Below are 21,327 nucleotides of genomic sequence, written 5' to 3' on the forward strand. Positions count from 1 at the left end.
TAGTGCCTTCAATGCTATAAATTCATGTTTATAGCACACTCATTTACTGCCTTGAATTGTCTCCAAAAGCCTTCTGTGATTGTTTATGACACCCATGCCTGGATGTGGACTTCAACTTCTCCCAACCCTCAATACAATGTAAATTTTATAAGTATGAAATTAAGTTAAATAAGGCATATCCTGTAAGAGTTATAAGTATGAAACAGCGTGACCTATTTTTAAAATTTTCTTATAATGTGCTATTTTGTTTTGTAATAAGTATTTGTCTTTTTCAAACCACCAAAAAATAAAAATAAAGGGACTTTAAGGAGAAGGAGGAAAAGATCATGAATATGAATAATAAAATGGCAATAACTATATATCTATTGATAATCACTTTAAATGTAAATGAATTAAATGCTACAGTTAAAAGACATAGTGTTGCTAACTGGATAAAAAGTTAAGACCCATATATGTGCTTTCTACAACAGCCCCACCTCACATTGAAAGACACACATTCTGAAAGTAAAGGGATGGAAAAAGATATTTTGTGCAAATGAAAGTGAAAAAAATCTCTGGTAGCAGTATTTATATATCAGACAAAATAGACTTTAAAACAAGAGACAAAGAAGAAAATTTCATAATTATAAAAAGATCAATCCAATAAGAGGATAAAACCCTTTTTAGTTAGGTATTTATGTACCCAATATCTAAATATATAAACATCGATGGACATAAAAGAAAAGATTGACAGTCATATAGTAATTGTAGGGAATGTTAACACTCCATTGACATCAACAATGGATCAACTAATAGAAAATCAACAAGAAATAGAACCTTAAATGACACATTTGACCAGATATTTAATTAATATTTTCAAGCATTTTACCCCAATGCTGCAGAATATATATTCTTTTCAAGTGTTTATGAAACATTATCTAGGATAGACAACATATTAGGGTCACAAAATAAGTCTCAATAATTTTAAGAAGACTGAAATTGCAAGAAGCATCTTCTTTGATCACAATGGTATAAAACTAGATATCAATTACATAAAGAACATTGAAAAAAATTACATGGAGCCCTAGCTGTTTGACTCAATGGATAGAGCGTTGGCCTTGCAGACTGAAGGGTCCCAGGTTCGATTCTGGCCAAGGGCACATGCCTGGGTTGTGGGCTCGATCCCCAGTGGGAGACATGCAGGAGGCAGCCAATCAATGATTCTCACATCATTGATGTTTCTATTTCTCTCTCCCTCTCCTTTCCTCTCTAAAATCAGTAAAATATATATTAAAAAATTACATGGAGACTAATTAATATGGTATGAAACAGTGAGTAGGGTAACAGTGAGATGAAGTAAGAACTCAATAGACACCTCAAGAAAAATGAAATTGAAGATAAAACAACCAAAAATTTATAGCACACAGTGAAAACTGTCTGACGAGGGAAATTTATAGCATTACAAACATACCTCTATTTACACCTAAGGAAACTAGAAAAAGAACAAACAAAGCCCAAAGTGCGTAGAATGAAGCAAATAATAAAGAGTGAAAATAAATGAAATAGAGTCTAAAAAATAATACAAAACACCAATAAAACCAATAATTGGTTCTTTAAAGACAGAAATAAGATTGATAAGTCCTTAATCAGACTCATCAAGAGAAAAAGAGAGAGGACCCAAATAAAGGTATGATCCATCTGTTCTCATTTTGCTGAGGATTTTTATCAAGAAAGGGTGTTGGATTTTTTCAAATTTTTTTTATGCATCAATTTATATGACCAAGTGATTTTTATCTCTCAATTTGTTTATGTGCTGTATCACATTTATTGATTTGCGGATATTGTACCATCCTTGCATCCCTGGGATAAATCCTACTTGGTCATGGTGTATGGTCTTACTGACATAATGCTGGATCCTATTTGCTAGAATTTTGTTGAGGGTTTTGGCATCTATGTTTATGAGGGATATTGGCCTGTAATTCTCTTTCATTATGTTATCTTTATCTGGTTTTGGTATTAGGATGATGCTGGCTTCAAAGAATAAGCTTGGAAGCGCTCCTTCCTCTTGAATTTCTTGGAATAGTCTGAGGAGGATAGGTTTTAGTTCTTTTTTGAATGCTTAGTAACCTCCCTCCCCCGCCTCCCCCACACACACCCACACACACCGCCACCGTGAAGCCATCTGGCTCCTGGCTTTTGTTTGCTGAAAGCTTTTTGATGACTGCCTCAATTTTCTCCATAGTTATTGGAATAGCATATTGAGATTTGTAGCTTCTTCCTGATTGAGCCTTAGAAGGTTGTATCTTTCTAGGAATATGTCCATTTCCTCTAAATTGTCTGGTTTGTTGGAATAGAGTTTTTAAACAATCCTTTGTATTTCTGTGGGGTCTGTTGTTATTTCACATCTTTTGTTTCTGATTTTGTTTATTTGGGTCCTCTCTCTTTGCCACTTGGTGAGCCTGGCTAGAGGTTCATCAATCATGTTTACCCTTTCAAAGAACCGGCTCTTGGTTTCATTGATCTTTTGTATTGTTGTTTTCTTTTGGTCTCTATATAATTTACACTGAGTGGACAGATTATTATGATCTCTAAATGCATAATAACATGGCCACTCAGTGTATATTCTATATGATTAAAGATTAATATGCAAATTGTCCCCTTGATCAGGAGTTTGAACATTAGGAAGGCTGGCCAACTGCCCATGTTCCCTCCCCCTGGCCAGGCTGGCCAGACTCCACCCATGCATAAATTCATGCACCGGGACTCTAATACACACACACACACACACACACACACACACACTCACACACATACACACGAGTGGCCAGATTATTATGTGTTCAGAGATCATAATAATCTGGCCACTCAGTGTATTTCTGCTCTGATATTTATTATCTCCTTCCTTCTGCTCACTCTGGGATTTTCTTGCTGCTCTCTTTGTAATTCTTTAAGTTGTAGAGTTAGATGATTTATTATCATTTTTTCTTGTGGGTTTTTATTATTTATTTATTTATTTATTTATTTATTTATTTATTTATTTTGAGGTAGGCCTGTAGAGCAATGAAATTCCATCTCAGGACTGCTTTCATTGTTTCCCATAGATTTTGGATTGTTGTATTTTCATTGCCACTCATTTCCAGAATGTTTTAAATTTATTCTTTTATTTCCTTGGTAACATAATCATTATTCAATAGCATGCTATTCAGCTGCCAAGTGTTTGAATTTTTTTCATTGTTTTTTTGTAGTTTATTTTTAATATTATGTCATTATGGTCTGTGAAGATGCTTGATATGATTTCAATCTTCTTGAATTTGGAGAGACTTTTCCTGTGACCCAATATGTGATCTATCTTTGAAAATGTCCCATGTGCACTTGAGAAGAAGGTATATCCCATACCTTTGTGGTGAAATATTCTAAAGATGTCACTTAAGTCCATCTGATCTAGTGAGTCTTTTAGGATTGCTGTTTCTTTGCTGATTTTTTGTCAAGAGGATTTATCCAAAAATATCAGTGGAGTGTTAAAGTCCCAAACTATGATTGTATTGTTGTCAATCTCTCCTTTGATATTTTCAAGTTTTTTGTTTGTTTGTTTGTTTTAATGTATGTGGGTGCTCCTGTATTGGGTGTATATATGTTTATCAGGGTTATATCCTCTTGTTGTATCGATCTCTTTAATATTATGAAATGGCATTCCTTATCTATTGTTATGGCCTTCATGTTGAGATCTATTTTGTCAGATAATTATTGCTACCACAGATTTTTTTTTTCATTTCAATTTCCCTGAAAGGTATTTTTCCATCCCTTAACTTTCAGCTTGTGTGATTTCCTTGTTGTAAGGGTGGGCTCTTGTAGACAGCATATATATGAGTTATGCTTTATCCAGTCGGCCACTCAATGTCTTTTGATTGGAGCATTTAGTCCATTTCTGTTTAAAGTTATTATTGATAAGTACTTGCTTTTAGCCATTTTTATTTTTTGTGTTTGTGTTTCTTCTTCCCTTTTTATTTCTTCTTTTCACAGCAGTCCCTTTAGCATTTTTTGCATTGCTGGCTTGGTAGTGATAAACTCCCTTAACCTTTTATTGTCTGTGAAGCTCCTTATTTCCCCTTCAATTTTGAATGATAACCTTGCTGGATAGAGTATTCTTGGATTCAGTCCCCAGCCCGCCATCACTTTGTATACTTCCTCCCAGTACTTTTTGACTTGATGTGTTTCCGTTGAGAAATCATTTGACAATCTAATGGAAAATCCCTTGTACATAACTTTCTGTCTCTCTCTTTCAGTGTTTAAGATTCTCTCTTTGTCATGAACATTTGCCATCATAATTACTATGTGTCTTGGTGTCGGTATTTTTGGGTTCATCTTGTTCGTGACTCTTTGTGCTTGTGTGATATTTTTTCCCCACATCAGGGATGTTTTCTGACATGGTTTCTGCAAATTGGTGTTCTAACCATTGTTCCTCTTTCTGTCATTCTGGCGCCCCTAGTATTTATAGGTTGCTTCATTTCATGTTGCCCCAAAGCTCCCTTAGGCTTTCCTCTTGCTTTTAATTTTTTCTCCAATTGCAGTTCAGTTTGGGTATGTTCTGCTTCCCTGTCTTCTAATTTGCTTATTTGTTTCTCTGCTTCTCCTAGTCTACTGTTGAAACTTTCCACGGTGGTTTTTATTGCAGCTCTATCACTGTTTATTTCTTCTTGATCCTTACATATGTTGTTGATTTTTTTTCATCCATTCGGTTTATGAACTGTATGACCCTTATTCTGAATCTTTTTCTGACATATTTCATACCTCTGTTTCACTTAGCTGCTTTTCTGGTGATTCCTCCTTTTGTTTCCTTTGGGGGTGTCTTTCTTTCCTGATTTTTGCTCTCACTGAAGGATCTAGGTGTTGAGTTTTGTGGGGGCTGCTCCTTGGTTGGCAGTGGCTCTTCTGACAGCAGTTCCTCCTCAGGAGGTTGCAGCGCCAGCTACTCCTCAGTTGACGACAGCTCCTCTACTGGGCACTGCTCACAGAAGCAGTGGCTTTTCTGGAAGGCAGGGGCAGGCTGCTCATGAGGCTGCTGCTACTCAGGAGGAAGGCTGCTCCTCATGTGACTGCTGCTTCTTGGATGGGGGCAGGCTCCATGTGGCTGCTGACCACCAGACGAGGGTGTGCTGCTCACAAGACTGCTGCTTCTTGGACAGGGGAAGATTGCTCAGATGGCTGCTGCTCCTTGGATGGAGACAGATTGCTTGCATCACCACTGTTACTTGGACATGGGCAGGCTGCACAAGGATTCTGCTCCTTGGATGTGGGCGGGCTTATCACAGGGTGCTCCTCAGAAAGGGATGAGCTGCTCATTTGGCTGCTGCTCACATGGTCACGGTGCCCTGGGCTAAAGTGTTGGGAATAATGCTTCAGAACTCAGTCTTAGTGACCATGGGATCACAGTTGATGCAGAAGGTCCCTGCCAGGAGTAGATGTAGAGTCCTAGTTGTTGTCTATGGGCACCCTGGGTGGAAGTGAGGCTGTGCTCCCACTCACAACTCTCCCGTTAAAAAAGGTGCGGCCTCTGCAGAAGAGCTGGCCACTCTGGGACTGTTTTTACAATGGTTTCTGAGGCTGCCTGGTTAAGTTAGCTGGGTCAGCCTGCCATCCAAGGTCCTGTGGGATCTAACTGTGACACACACACACACACACACACACACACACACACACACACACTCCTCTTTCACTCTCTCACTCACTAATGCTCTCTCCCTCAATGCCACCCTCTTCCTGCCTCTGTAGTTTTTTTCTGGAGTGTTATTGATCCTTTCGTGGATGAAGTTTCCTCTTTGGATGTCTGGTTTGTGGCTTGCTCTCTACCACAATCGGCCAAACAGGACAAATGCAACTTGATAAGACATGACACAAAGGCTACAAAACATGAAGGTACTCATGACATCTATAATCCCAATATAAGTGACCACCAGAGAAAAGAGAATTAGGGGAGAGAAAAGAGAGCACAAATGATATTGAAGAGAGAAAAAATGGTATCACAGAAAAGAAAAAGAAGTAAAAGGAAATATATACAGTAGGTCCTCGAGTTACATCAAAGATCTGTTCCTACAGTGCAATGTAAAACAGTTTTCACTGTAAGTCAGAACCCAACTACATCACTCACATAGAGTACATACACAGCAGTAATAAAGTGAAACAGTGAAAAAAATTAAAAGAAAGGTAACAATTCCTGATTTTTACTTGTGTTAAATAAATAATAAAAAACATAAAGCACATATGTACATATGTTGAAATGATAGAACTTTTTTTAATATAAATAAATGGGAGATAGTGGTGTAACCATGCAACAACATACATTGAGTTTTATGTAACCCGAGGATTGCCTGTGGTCTCTGTGTGTGTGTGTGTGTGTGTGTGTGTGTGTGTGTGTGTGTGTGTATATATATATATATATATATATATATATATATATATATATAGTGTTTATATGTTTTGGTTTATCTGTTTATTCTCTTGTGTTTTCTCTCTCTCTCTCTCTCTCTCTCTCTCTCTATATATATATATATATATATATATATATATATATATATATATATATATATAAAACACAAGAGAATAAACAGATAAACCAAAACATATAAACACCAAATACTAAGTAAAGAGGGTGGGGGCAGAATTTGTAGCGGCCAAGTTTATATACAGAAAGTAAGGTTAAGGAATTGTATGAATATTGGGAGGAACTCAGTTCAGTATAGAGGAAGTAGAAAGAGGATGAGTGGATAAGAAGAACGAGAAAGAGAAGAAAAAATAATAACAAAATTTTAAAAATTTAATAATAGGATAAAGTAAAAAATTTGAATGATGAAAAATCATGTGAAAAGAAATAGAAAATAAAGAAACAAACAAAAAAGGAAATAAAGAAAATAGATAAAAGAGATAAAATAATAATAAAATAAATAATAAATTAAAATAAAATAAAAATGAAAAAGTGAGTTGTTCCTTTCTGCCGGGTTTTAATTCCCCATAAGGGCTGGTTTAAGATCCCACTCTTCTGTACTGTCTGCTGCTTCTCAGTTTCCTGTTGCTTGGAGTGAATGGCCTCTCTTTAGGACTCTCAGGGACTATTCAGATGTTTTTATATCCTTTGTACTACTCAGGGTGTAGTCTGGGTGTGACTGTATTAGTTGCCTGGAGACTTCAGGGAGGGGCTATCTCTTCAGGACAAAATGGCTGCCTAGGTTCAGCATATCAGGTATGACTCAGAGCCAAACTTGCGGCCACTTCTTTTAGACTCTCTCCTCTCCCCACCCTCTCCCCAGACTCCACAAGTCTGCACCTCCACCTGCACCTCAGCTATGGGTGTTTGTATTGTATTTGAAAGGCCCTATGAACTAGGTCCATGGTTGGCAAACTGCATCTTGCGAGCCACATGCAGCTCTTTGGCCCCTTGAGTGTGGCTCTTCCACAAAATACCACGGCCTGGGCGAGTCTATTTTGAAGAAGTGGCATTAGAAGAAGTTTAAATTTAAAAAAAATTTGGCTCTCAAAAGAAATTTCAATCATTGTACTGTTGATATTTGGCTCTGTTGGCTAATGAGTTTGCTGACCACTGAACTAGGTTTAGTGAATAAAAGCAGAGACAAAAAAGAGGGAAAGAGCTGCACCAATTTGAGCCCCTCTCCCACCTGGATGGCTGTCCCCTCTGGGCTCAGTCTCTCATGGTTGTGGACTTAGATCTATAATCCCCTCCTGCCAGAAGTCCTGCAGACCTCCTTTCCACAGTTAGATGCTATACATGTGCTAAGGGATGCGGCCTCTGTTTTGTGCAGCTTCTTTCTGACCCTCTGGGCTTGGAGTTCTTGCAGTTCTCTCCAACCCAGATCCCTGATTTTACCATTCTCCAAGCATCCTCTGCCCTTCCTGACTGAGTTGTTTCACCAACTATGTCTACTTTGCCAATTCTGGGTGGAAGTTATTTGATTTACTTGCTCATTCTATCTGTTCTGGGACAAGGGTCAGGATACAACTGCCTATTTTGCCACCATTTTGTCTCCCCAAAATGTACAACCTTAAAGAAATAGGCAAATTCTTAGAAACATACAGTCTTGCAAGACTGGATCAAGAAGCAACAGAAAATATGAACAGACCAATAACTACTTAGGAAACTGAATTAGTAATTTAAGAAAACCCTCCAATAAACAAAAGTCTTGTAACAGATGGCTTCACACATAATTTTTTTTTTACAAACATTCAAAGATATAACACGTATCCTCCTCAAACTAATAAAAATTTTCAATAGGAGGGGAGACTCCTAAGCTCATTTTACAAAGCTAGCTTAAATCTTGGTTCTAAAACCAGAAAAAGACATTTAAAAAATAAAAATTGTCGGCCAATATGCCTGGTGAAATTAGATATAAAAATTCTCAATAAAATGTTAACAAATTGAATTCAGCAATACATTAAAAAGTGGTATGTATTCCTGGGATTCAAGGTTGTCTCAATGTCCACAAATAAATTCACACAATACCAACAGAAACAAAATGAGAGATAAAAATCATATGATCACATCAGTAGATGTGAAAATGCATTTGAGAAAATTCAACCTCCATTTATGATGAAAACTAAGCAAAATGGGAATAGAGGGAACATACTTTATGTTATTTTTTTTCAATTTTAATAATATATTTTATTGGGCTTAATGTATCCAAAACTTTACCATTTCAACATGTGACACTAGCCATACTGGAAGTGCTCAGTACTCCACCATATTGGACAAGTAGCCCTTGACTGTATCCTCACTCACAACCTCTACAATTGTCTCTGGGCAGCTTGATGAAACCACAAGCTCCTTGCTGTGTGTATCTGAAAATCTCTCTGTTAGGATGACCACTTAGCATCTAAACCAACATCCCTCAAACACTGAAAACAATGATAACTAAATAATTAATTTTCTAGTATCCGGTCATTCAGATGTTTCATGAAGTATCTGCAGTGTATTGTTCTCTCTGGATAATACATTTGCCTAGCCCTTCCAGTATTTCACAGATGGCATTAAGTGTCCCCAAAATTCTGGTTTCTTTGTAGTCATTAAATCAGTATGTGTCCATCCTTTTCCAATGTAGTATGCAGAGGACAGCATGGTGCTTCCAGGGTGGTCTGAGCAGGGGGAGGGGAGCATCACCACAAAGGGCCTCTCCTCTGTCTTATTGACATCCATGCTTCTTCTGAAATATCTATCAAACTTTTTCACTTGGGGCACAAATAACAACTTTTACCATCTTTTTTTTCTTCTTCTCTCTAGGTGTTTGCAGATGAGGCAACATACTTTAACACAATAAAAGCCATATATGATAAACTCACAGCAAATGTGATACTTAATTGTACATACTAGAAGCATTTTCACTAAGATCAGGAACAGGATAAGGATGTTAACTTTCACCACTCATATTCAACCTTGTATTGGAAGCTGTACCCACTGCAATCAGATAAGGAAATAAAATAACAAGTATCCAAGTTGGAAAGAAAGAAGTGAGACTGTCATTATTTGCCAATGGCATGATAGAATATAGAGAAAATCCTAAAGACCCCAACAAAACCAATTAGAACTGATAAATTAATTAAGTACAGTAGCAGGATACAAAATAAGTGTTCAGAATTTAGTTGCATTTTTACATACCAATAATAAATTCTCAAAAAGAGAAATTAAGAAAACAAATACAATGCCTGGAAATAAATTAAACCAAGGAGGTAAAATACCTGTATTTGGAAAATTGTAAGAAATTAAGGAAATAAATTGAAGAAGACACAAATAAATGGAAGCATATACCATGATCATAGATTGGAAGAATTAATATCATTAAAATGTTCATATTATCCAAACCAATCTATATATTCTATACAATGCCTATCAAAATACCAATGATATTTTCTTATAGAAATACAACAAATCATCCTAAAATTTATATGGGAATACAAAAGACCTTGAATAGCTACAGAAATCCTTAAAAAGAGGTTCAAAGTTGGGGTTATCATGCTACCTGATATGAAACTATACTACAAGGTGATAATAATCAAAACAGCATGGCACTGGCATAGAAACACACACAGAGATCAATGGTACAAAATAAAAGCCCCAAAAGAAACCCACACCTATATGGTCAATTAATCTATAAATTAGGAGGCAAGAATATACAATGGGGTAAAGGTAGTCTATGCAATAAATAGTATTGGGAAAATTGGTAGTCTATGCAATAAATAGTATTGGGAAAATATTCAACCTTCGAATACAAGGTTGAATATGAGTGGTGAAAGTTAACATCCTTATCCTTCACAGATACGTGAAGATGAAACTAGACTACCAAATTACACATACACAATAATAAATTAAAAATGAATAAAAGACAAATATAAGCATGAAATCATAAAAATCCTAGAAGAAAAAAATCAGCAGTAAAATCCCTGACATTTATCTTAGTGATATTTTTTCTAATATATCTCCTCAGACAATGAAAACAAAGGAAATAATAAACAAATTGGACTACATCAAACTAAAAAGTTTTTTTCACAGCAAGGGAAACCATCAACAAAACAAAAGGCAACCTACTAAATGGGAGAAAATATTCACTAATGATACATCTGATAAGGTGTTAATATCCAAAATTTACAAATAACTCATACAACTCAACTCCAAACAAACAATCTAACTAAAAAGTGGGCAGAGTATTTTCAGTAAAACATATTTGTAAACAGGATAAAAGGCACAGGTAATATAAAATTAATAAAGCAAATGTAACTCCTACAAATATGGAGTGCATTAGATATAAAAACTTAAATGTTCAAATTGTAACCTACTTTAGCCAGTTCAGTCTTCTCCAATGCATCCCATCTCTTAGTAACTAGAGAATAACTTGGGAGGTAATCCTAGGTTAACAGATATTCATTAGGTGGATTCCACATGCAGAAAATTGCATACAGAATCTGCCCTCTTAGGAATGCCACACTCTGGCTATTTCCCCCAATTCCTAATAATCTTTATACCGTACAAACCAAATAGTGGGGCATTCAGGTATTATTATATACTAGAGGCCCAGTGCACAAAACTTGTGCAGGGAGGGTCCCCTGAGCCCAGCCTGCACCCTCTCCAATCCGAGACCCCTCGGGGGATGTTTGACTGCTGGATTAGGCCTGATTCCAGTGATCAGGCCTAAACTGGCAGTCAGACATCCCTCTCACAACCCAGGACTGCTGGCTCCTAACTGCTCACCTGCCTGCCTGTGTGATCATCCCTAACTAGTCCCCCTCCGCTGTCCTGGTCACCCCTTACTGCCCCCACTGTCAGCCTGGTTGCCTCCAACTGCCCTTCTCTGCCCGCCTGGTCTCCCCTAACTGCTCCCCTCCCTCCCTGCTGGCCTGGTCACCCCCAACTGCCCCCCACCCCCTTTGCTGGCACACAGCCTGATGTTCAGTTGTTTGGTTGTCCCTCACTAACCCCCCTGCCAGTTTTGTCACCCCATGCAGCCTGCTGTTTTGTCGTTACTGTTACTGTGATGGCATCCCAAGCAATTTGCATATTCCTCTATTATTAGTATAGATCACCAATTCACAGCAACTTGTTTCCACTGCATTCAATGATTCTGAATCTGCTAATTCTTTTAAAAAATTTAGAAGCAATCAATAAAATAGTGGAATATAAATTGGGGCCATCAACAAATGTTGATTGCTTCTAAATGCAATGGAAACAAGTTGCTGTGAATTGGTGATCTATACTATGATGTGTTCTTTGCACACATAGAATGTTTTTGTTTGTAAGCGACTCTTTAACGTGTTTCTTACAATTCACAGTCAACACTGATGCAGAAAAAGAAGATATAGATATTGAAAGCAATAAAGCAAGTAAATGATGCTATTGGAAGATTCTGTTCCCCTATGGTTCTAGCCAATAATCTAAATGGTTTAAATCTAAATGGTTTAAATAAGAACTCCCTTATTATTTCAATAGGGCTTTTACCTTACAAAAATATCTGTTAGACATAAGAGCTCATTTCCTCCTTTTCCCCACCAGCCCTGGTGATGGACACTCCTTCCCTATGAGATGCATGAATGAATCACAGAACCCACTGCTAGCAAATGAAGAACACTGGGGAGACAATGATTATGACAACCCAGGTAAGTAGGCTCAAAAGAAAGGAATCATTTTCTCCATCCAGCAGACAAAGCACTAATAAAAACCATGTTAACTAATAAAGACTAAGTGAGAAAATTTTGTTCAGAAAGGTGATTAACATGCCAACCTCATAAGTGCCTTTTGGATAGAGGACAGTTGTGGCCAGATTTGTAAATCTGCCCTCTTAGCAATGCTTCACTTTGGCTCTTCCCCCCAATTCCTAATAACCTTTCTGCCATGCAAGCCAAATATTGGGGCATTCAGACATTATTACCTATCACCAATTCACAGCAACTTATTAGCAAATATGAGAGGCATAGGCAGGATTAGATGGCATTTTGGGCATTTCATTACCAGCTTTCTGATACCATGATTATAACCAAGCAGATAAATCAGAAAATATAATAAACTGTGCTGTGAATTTTTATAAATAGTTTTGGCAGTTGGTCACCCACTGTCCTTTGCTTCAGTTAATTCAATCAGTGGGCAGAAGCTTACCTTTCTCTACCCTGATTCATTCACAGTGTTTAAATTTTCTCTGAAATTTCATTCTCATTCTCTTTTAACATGGCCTAATTACATGAAAAAAAAAAAAAAAGATAGCATTGCAAGCAAGGCTACACATGCATGTAGTCTACTTTTCTGAGAGGCAGAGGAGCAAAGTAAAAATAAGCAAACAGAACTTTGCCCTTCCACATTTCTCCCACCATATTATTAGGTCATTTTGAGATATTTTTTGTGAAGAGCTGAAAGTAAAGTTCTCATGTCATGTACCCCCATTGCCACCTATTATTTGTCTTCATGTAATGCTATGCTTTCTAGGATGCCTCCACTATTTGTTTATCCTACCTAATAAAAGAGCAATATGCAAATTAACCATCATTTGGCTCAAGCCACGCCCACCAGCCAATTAGAGTGTGTATGCAAATTAACCCCAACCAAGATGGCTGCAGCCACAGAGAGCAGTTGAGAGGCTTGGGTTTCCCTGGTAATAGAAGAAGCCAAGCTTTCCAACCACCCTAGCCTGCCCAGGCTTCCACTCAAGGGTACAAAGTTTCAATTATAGAAGATAAATCCTGAGAAAAATGGCAGCAGCCATGGAGCTGGAGAGAGCAGGCTAGGGTTGCCCCCCGAAATGGAGGAAGCAAAGCTTCCCACCTTCCCTGGTTGGCCTAGGCCTTCACTCAAAGTTACAAGGTTTAAATTATAAAAGATACATAAAACCACACAGAAATGGTGGCAGCCACGAGTGAACAGGGGGCTTGGCTCCGCTCCAGGCTAAAAAGTTTCAATTGTAGAGTGTAAGTAAATTCCAGATACCAGGGCCTCTGCTTGGGTCCCCCGGGGGGCGTGGTCAGCCTGAAAACCACCGCAGGCCCCTCGCCCAGGCCACCCCACACCCCAGGGGAACACCCACCCTGATCTGGGACATCCTTCAGGGCAAACCAGTTGGCCCCCACCCATGCACCAGGCCTCTATCCTATCTAATAAAAGAGTAATATGCAGATTGACCATCACTCCAACACACAAGATGGCTACCCCCCATGTGGTCAAAGATCCTGCCCCCATGTGGACACAAGATGACCACCATAAGATAGCCAGCAGGGGAGGGCAGTTAGGGGTGACCAGAGGAGGGAAATTGGGGACAAACAGGCTCACAGGGGAGCAGTTAGACATAAATCAGGCTGGCATGGGAGTGCTAGGGGGTGATCAGGCTGGCAGGCAGAACCGGTTAGGGGCAATCAGGAAGGCAGGCAGGTGAGCAGTTGGGAGCCAGCAGTCCTGGATTGTGAGAGGGATGTCCAACTGCCATTGGATCAGGTCTAAACGGGATGGGATCGGCTCTAAACAGGCAGTTTAACATCCCTGAAGGGATCCCAAATCGGAGAGGGTGCAGGCTGGGCTGAGGGACACCCCCCACCCCATGCATAAATTTCGTGCACTGGGCCTCTAATGTTACTAATAACAGGCTTCATAGAGTAATTTTTAGTGGCTGGTCCCAATCATGCAGTAGCTGACAGAAATTTTTAGTAATAACTTGAGGCTTGTTAATGTGGCGAGCAGAGCTGGGAAACAAGCCTTCCTAAATGTTCACCTAGTTAGATTATCTAGGCCCAGATTCTGTATCTGGAAGTCCAGTTTTAGAGTGAGTTATGTTAAGACTAACGAAGGCAAAACAGTCCAAAATCCATATTTACAAAAGGAGAGAGCTCTTGCCCCGCCCAAAGAGCTTATAACACTAGAAACTCCCTTACTTTCTCCGGCTTACTCTTCATTGAAAACCTGACTGTATTTTTTACTTACCTTCCTTTGGCTATCAGTATTTCCTTAAAATATTTTAACTCATAACAGTTGCTAATAAAGGTAATAGCTTTTATTTTGGTATTAAAAAACTCAAACCAATAGAAATCAGAGTCTTATAGGATCTTAACCTTATTTAAAATATATCCACAATGGAAAAAACTATTTATATCTGAGCCTGGTGTTGACAATCAGAATACTTTAAGTATAGATGTAGCACTACATTATAAAGAAGTCATTTTCCTGAGCCAGTTTTTAATGCCATACTTGATTAAAAATATTCAATCATAAAAAGATATACAATTTTATAATTTACAAAGTACTTTCATATACTTTTTTCATATCTTGGTCTCTCACAACTGCTAGGTTCATTAGGCATTATTATTAATACCATTCTCATTTTATAAATTAGGAAAATGATATTTGGAAATATTAAACAATTATCATATAACAAGAAAGAGGTTAAGCTTGGATTTAAAGTAAGGTATCCTGGAAAGAATTCAGGAATTCTTTCCAATAAAATGCTATGTCTGTCCTTTGGGAAACTGTTCTGGGCAGTTGAAGAGTATGGGGGCTGGGCTTACTGCAAAGGCCTGAAGCCAAATCCATGGCAAAACAGAAAAAGTCCACACTAGGGTCTGGGTGGCCTTGGCAAAGCAGCCTTCCTAAAATGCAAATCCGATTGTATCATACCCCTATTGAAAAACCCTTGGAAGGCTCCCCACTACCTAGAGTCAAATCCTAACTAAGTAACTTGATACTCAGGGCTCCAGTCTTTCTTTCTGGTACAGTTTCTCAGCCTTTGAAGTCATGGACTCTACACTGAAGCTATGAAAGGCTCTCCTTGTTCATTGCTGGTTTCCCTGCAGGTACCTCAGACCCCCTACATCCTAAACTAAATGGTCCACTGACTCAGCTGCTCCCCCTCCACAGTGTCCTGCTCTCCCTCCAAAGTATCCAGTTTCCTATCCACAGAGTCCTGCCTCCTCACTCTCCTTTACACCTGGCATCTATTTCAAGGCCAATTCCAGTCACTCCATTATTTCTGACATTTCCCACTGCAGCCATCACAGAACAGAACAGGGTAATCTCTTGCCTGACAATTGCTGTATTCTCTCCCTCCCAACCCCAGTGAGATTTCAAAGCAGCCTCTGATGCAGTTCTGTCCCTTCTTGCAGCTGGCCATCCAGAGGACCCAATGCTTCCCCAATCTTTGCCTTACTGAGCTCCTTGCCTTCTCTGAACCTGATTGGCAAAGTCCTATTCCCTGCTCATTGCTCCTATTATTATTTTCACCTTACATGACCTCCTACATTTCTGCCTGTTCAGGTTCCCTGCAAGGATCTTAGAAAATGCTGCTTTCTCCAGGAAGTCTTTCTGTATCCTCACTATTGGAAATGCCTTTCTCACCTCTAAAGCTTTGCTGAGCTTGGGCCAGGTTTATTGAGTTGAGTTCAAATCCCACCTTTGTGTTGTATTATTGATAAGTCCTGGACAGGTTTAAGTTGAAAACATAGGCCCTGGAGTCAACTACCCTGGGTATTTAATCCCAGTTCTGATACTCCTTAGTTCCTAGAACAATGTCCATAACCTCTTAGAGCCTCAGTTTCTTCACCTATAATATGAAGAGATAGTTATTGCCTCATGGGGCTTTTATGAGGAGGAAATGATTAATCTGTGTGTAGTGCTAAGAGAAGTGCCCGCCTCAGGGCAAGTGATGTCATGGTATTATTATTGCTATTATCATTAATAATATGACCTCTTGACTGGTCTGCTAGGCCCTCATGGACAGGAACCAAGTCAGATCCTTTTGGTCTACCCCCCGAACCACCTCAGGCTCCTGAAAGAAGGAGGCAGGCAGAGAGACACACAAAATGTCTTCCCTTCCTTGATGTTAGTGTGGCCTGGGGAACACGAAAGCATTCTGCAGCTTCCAAGCCTCCCACCTCTCCTCTGAGGCCACTGTGCAGCTGGATGTCCATGAGCATGGGGACAATGGGGACAAATTGGAGGGAATCCAGAGGAATGAAGTCCCCGAGCCATTGGGAAAGAGCAGGCCCAGCAAAGAAAGGAGATGAAAGCAATTCCATGTGTGTGGCTTGGCTGAAGGACAGAGCTGGGTGTGGCGGAAGACCCCTTAACTGGAGACAGGGATTCCAGCAGTGCAAACAAGCTGGAGAGAACTCCGTGGTGGGGCCACTCTGCTGAGGCAAATGGTCTCTTGATATGGAAGCTGTGTTGTGACCAAGGAACTGGGAATACCAAAACCAGCTCTCTCCACAAGGGTCCCAGGAGACATATATCCACATAGGACAAAGGAAACCAAAGTAGCACTTTATTTTTAGCTTGGCTTTAGGCCTCAAACCTCAGTGCAAGCTCTAGTACACCAGGCAAGATTATACAGCCTAGCTTAAAGTCTCTTATCATAAGGCCAAACCTGAATCCCAGATCTTAGTTCACTCATACTGGCTTCATGGAAGAAAAAAGTAAACACATGTAATGGCTGATTAAAAGCCCATCATTCACATGGGAAAAAGAGAAAGAGGAGCAATCCACACTCTTATGCTGATACATGACGCATATTGACTTGACCCATTTATTGATCCAATAATATTCCTGATATTCACCAATTTTCCTGGTGGGGACAGGGTATCAAAGAAAGGAATGGTAGAAGGATGACTTTCCCAGACCTGCCCTATAAATATTAATGAGACCTAGGTTAAGAAATAGGCATGGGGAGAGTAAAGTGGTGAACTGAGTGTATCTAATAAACTCCTCATATCCTGAATCTCTAGAAATGATAAACACTATATATATTTTAAAAAGATATATTTAAAAATTCATTACAATTCTGGAATACACTTGGTGCCCAATACCAAGAGATCATGAGGAGGGTGAAATAAAGGTATTTTCTAACATTCAGTGCTTCAAAATGTTATCAGTGCTTCAAATGCTTCAAATTCTCTGACATAACCAATATTGCACTAAGGAACACAATAAATTTAAGCACAAGAAGTGTGATGAAAGAAGCAATGATCAAAGAAATTAGCCAATCAGTAAAAGAAGGTGTCAATGCAAGCAGTGATTAGGGTGGCAGCATGGACCGGAATGTCAAAGAGGGAGCTGAGCTAAAAAAGAAAAATGTGTACCAAGCTTCTTGCCTCATTTGGAGGGAGAAAAGAGATCAGGTTAATGATAAATGTTGACAGACTAAGGATGTGTATGTTTTAGTATGTGTATTAATAATGCACAGGTAGCCAAAACCGGTTTGGCTCAGTGGATAGAGTGTTGGTCTGCGGACTGAAAGATCCTGGATTCGATTCTGGTCAAGGGCATGTACCTTGGTTGCGGGCACATCCCCAGAGGCAGCTGATCGATGATTCTCTCTCATCGATGTTTCTAACTCTCTATCCCTCTCTCTTCCTCTCTGTAAAAAATCAATAAAATTTATTAAAAAAATAAAAAAATAGTGCACAGGTAAACCTTAGCAGCTTAGAAATATAATATATACTTTTAAAACTGTAAGACACATGTAAAACAAAATAACACAAAACAGTTTGAAAATTAAAAAATTGAAAAATATATGCAAATGCCAATATAAAGAATATGAGTATAGTAATATCAATGTCAGACAAAACAGGGTTCAGAATAAAAGCATTACAAAATAAAAGGTATTGAAAAGAAGGCCGCAGCGAGAGAAACTTGTCTGGCAACACCCAGTCCGGGGTTTGGTGTAATCGTCCCCAGAAGCGGGACTTTTTCTAAAATGCCAGGGGGACACGGGACAGATTGTTAAGAATCGCAGCTGTCCCACCAAGGGCGGAACACCTGGACACCTCGGCGTCTGATCCCCTTCACCCCCTTGCGTATGAATACTAGGGAAGGACTGTCCAGTTGGGCATATCCGGGAAATCGCAGGGGGAAAATGCCTTCCTGGAAACAAGGGATCTGAACCAGAAGAGATAGTCTGGGAGCCAGCTGGCATTCTGCCAGCTAGAGCCATAGAGAAAGAAGGCTAGAGCAACCAAAAGACTGGGAGGTCAAACCGGTAACACTGACACCTAAGGGCTGAATTACAAACTGCCTTTTTTTTCTTTTCTTTTTTCTTTTTCTTTTATCTTTTTCTTTCTTTCTTTTTCTTTTCTTTTAATTAATCAAAAATAAATGGACACAAATAACTCAGATATAGCCTACCTAAAATTAAGGACTACCTTACAAAACTGAGGTGCAGTGGAATGCTGGGAACTGCAAGACTCTCTGGTCCGAGAATCAGGTGTGCAAAATACAACAACAGAGGAAGTTAATGACCACTACTGGACATTTTTATGCCAATTTTACTATTCTTTATTTTATTTTCATTTTTTACATATTTTATTTAATTTTCATTTTTTACATCTTTTACTTAAGAAACGATTTTTTTCTTTTTTCCTTACTTGGTTTTACCTTTTCAATTATTACATTTTTCAATCTCTATCATCACTATTACTACTGCTATTTTGCAGGGTTTTTTTTGTTTTGTTTTTGTTTTGTTTTTTCTTTTCCCCTTCAGTACCATTTTATTTCTTCTTTATTCTACATTGGAAGTAACCTTCATTCTATTTTAATCTCTTCTATAGCATCATTCAACCCTATCTCAACTCGACCTTTACACCATCACTCTCTTACTAAACTTTAACCTTTTAGTCTCCAGTTTATCCTATCCCTTTCCGGCTTTAGTTTTTCCTCTATTATTTCTATATACTCCCTGCTAAAGCTCTCACTATACTTATAGACCTAAGTTCCAACCCCTGATCCAAGTGTATAAATACCACTCTCTGCAATATAATAACTAGTTAAAAACAAACAAACAAACAAAGAAAAACTGTTCTACTTTCTATCCTTTTCTCACGGTTTGTGTAAAGGTTGATTATTGTGAATTTTTATGCTTTTTAGTGAAATTGTTATGCTTATTCCTGTGTTGTTATTGTTGCTTTGTATTTTTTAAACAAAAAAAAATCTGTTTTTGTTTGTTTCTTTTACTTCTGTATATCATAGCCTTACTTAATAATAGTGGATATTGTAGTTTGTATTAATCTTCAAGTATTGTTGCTGGCATTGGCTGGGCTCAGTGGTTGTTCTATGGCAATTTTCTCCACATATATATAGTTTGTTTCCCATTTCTCTTTTAGTTTACTTCTTCATCTCTCTCTCTCTCTCTCTCTCTCTCTCTCTCTCTCTCTCTCTCTCTCTCTCTCTTCTCTCTCTCTCTCTTCTTTTTTTCCCTGTTTTCCAACTTCATTTTGTCATTACTTTTCTTCTTCTTTGACTATCTCTTTATCCCTCTTTTTTTATTTACTTATTTTTTAAAAATTTTTTAAATTTTTTAATTTTTCTTTATTTTTACCTTCCTTCCTTCTCTCCTATCCCCTAATTTGCCTTTCGCTAGTGGTCACCTTTATTAGAGGTTATTAATATTGTAAATACATTCCTGTTAAGTGCCTCTTGTGTTGTACCTGGTAGTGTTGTATTTTGCACCTTTAAATCAACTCAAGAGAAGGAACACCACATAACCAGACATCCTGAAAAGAGATACCATGGGAAGACAAAAAAATGCCCCGCACATGAAAGAAAAGCAGGCATCACCAGAAAAGGAAGTAAGCGAGTCAGAGGCAAGCAGCCTACCAGAGCAAGAGTTCAGAATAATGATCATAGGTTGGCTAAAAAGAATGGAAGAGAAATTTGACAATACCAAGAAGAAATGAGGAAGAACCATAAGGAAGTGAAGAGCCATGAGGAATTGAAGAAGAACCAAGAAGAAATGAAAAATGACATCGCTACCATGAAGAAATCAATAGAAAGCATCAAGAGTAGACTAGATGAAGCGGAGGACCACATCAGTGAGCTAGAAGACAAGATGGAAAAAAATACCCAATTAGAGCAGCTTCTAGAAAAAAAGATTACAAAGCAGGAGGAGAGCCTACGGGAGCTTTGGGACAATATAAAACAAAATAATATTCGAATAATAGGGGTTCCACAAGGAAAGGAAACTGGGGTAGACATGGAAAAAGTATTTCAAGAAATAATGACGGAAAATTTTCCTGAGATCGAGAAGAAAAAACCCACACAAATCCAAGATGCTTGCAGAGTCCCAAGCAAAATGAATCCCAGAAGACAGACGCCAAGGCACATTATAATTAAAGTGGCAAACAACAACAAAGTAAGAATCTTAAAAGCAGCCAGAGAGAGACAGAAAGTTACATACAAAGGAACCCCCATCAGACTAGAAACTGATTTCTCAACAGAAACATATCAGGCCAGAAGGGAATGGGATGAAATATACAAAGTCATGCAAAGGAAGGGTCTGAATCCAAGAATACTGTACCCAGCAAGGCTATCAATCAAAATTGAAGGGGAAATCAGGAGCTTCACAGACAAAAAAAGACTGAAGGAATTTATCTCCACCAAACCAGCAATGCAAGAAATGCTAAAGGGTCTACTGTAAAAATAAAGAAATAGGGAGTGAAGAAGGAACACGGGTATAGAATAAAAATGGCGTCAAATGAGTACCTATCAATAATAACCTTAAATGTAAATGGATTAAATGCTCCAAACAAAAGACATAGGGTGTCAGACTGGATAAGAAAACAAGACCCATACATCTGTTGTCTACAAGAAACCCACCTCAGAAAAAAAGATGCACACAGACTGAGGGTGAAGGGATGGAAAAAAGTTTTCCAGGCAAATGGAAATGAAAAAAAATCTGGGGTAGCAATGCTTATATCTGACAAATTAGATCTCAGAGTGAAGGATATAACAAGAGATAATGAAGGCCACTTCATAATACTAAAGGGAACAATCCAACAAGAAGAAATAACCCTGGTAAATATATATGCACCCAATACAGGAGCACCCAAATACATAAA

The 21,327-nt window shown here is 38.5% G+C and overlaps 1 protein-coding gene across 3 annotated transcripts in view; it reads left to right on the top strand.

The window, feature by feature from the left end:
• ZDHHC15 (zDHHC palmitoyltransferase 15) overlaps window positions 1-21,327 on the top strand; it is a gene marked incomplete at its 5' end in the record, with an annotated part of 235,674 nt that overhangs the window by 144,940 nt on the left and 69,407 nt on the right. For all 3 annotated transcript variants that reach the window (XR_014793696.1, XM_084869722.1, XM_084869723.1), the window contains one exon: window positions 12,023-12,126. Coding sequence is in view for 2 of the 3 variants with exons in the window: in XM_084869722.1 (XP_084725848.1) it covers window positions 12,023-12,126 (104 nt within the window). The remainder of the gene's footprint in view (window positions 1-12,022; window positions 12,127-21,327) is intronic.

The sequence above is a fragment of the Pipistrellus hanaki genome (assembly GCF_964339955.1).
Source record: "Pipistrellus hanaki genome assembly, chromosome: X".
In the NCBI taxonomy this organism is placed as follows: domain Eukaryota; kingdom Metazoa; phylum Chordata; class Mammalia; order Chiroptera; family Vespertilionidae; genus Pipistrellus; species Pipistrellus hanaki.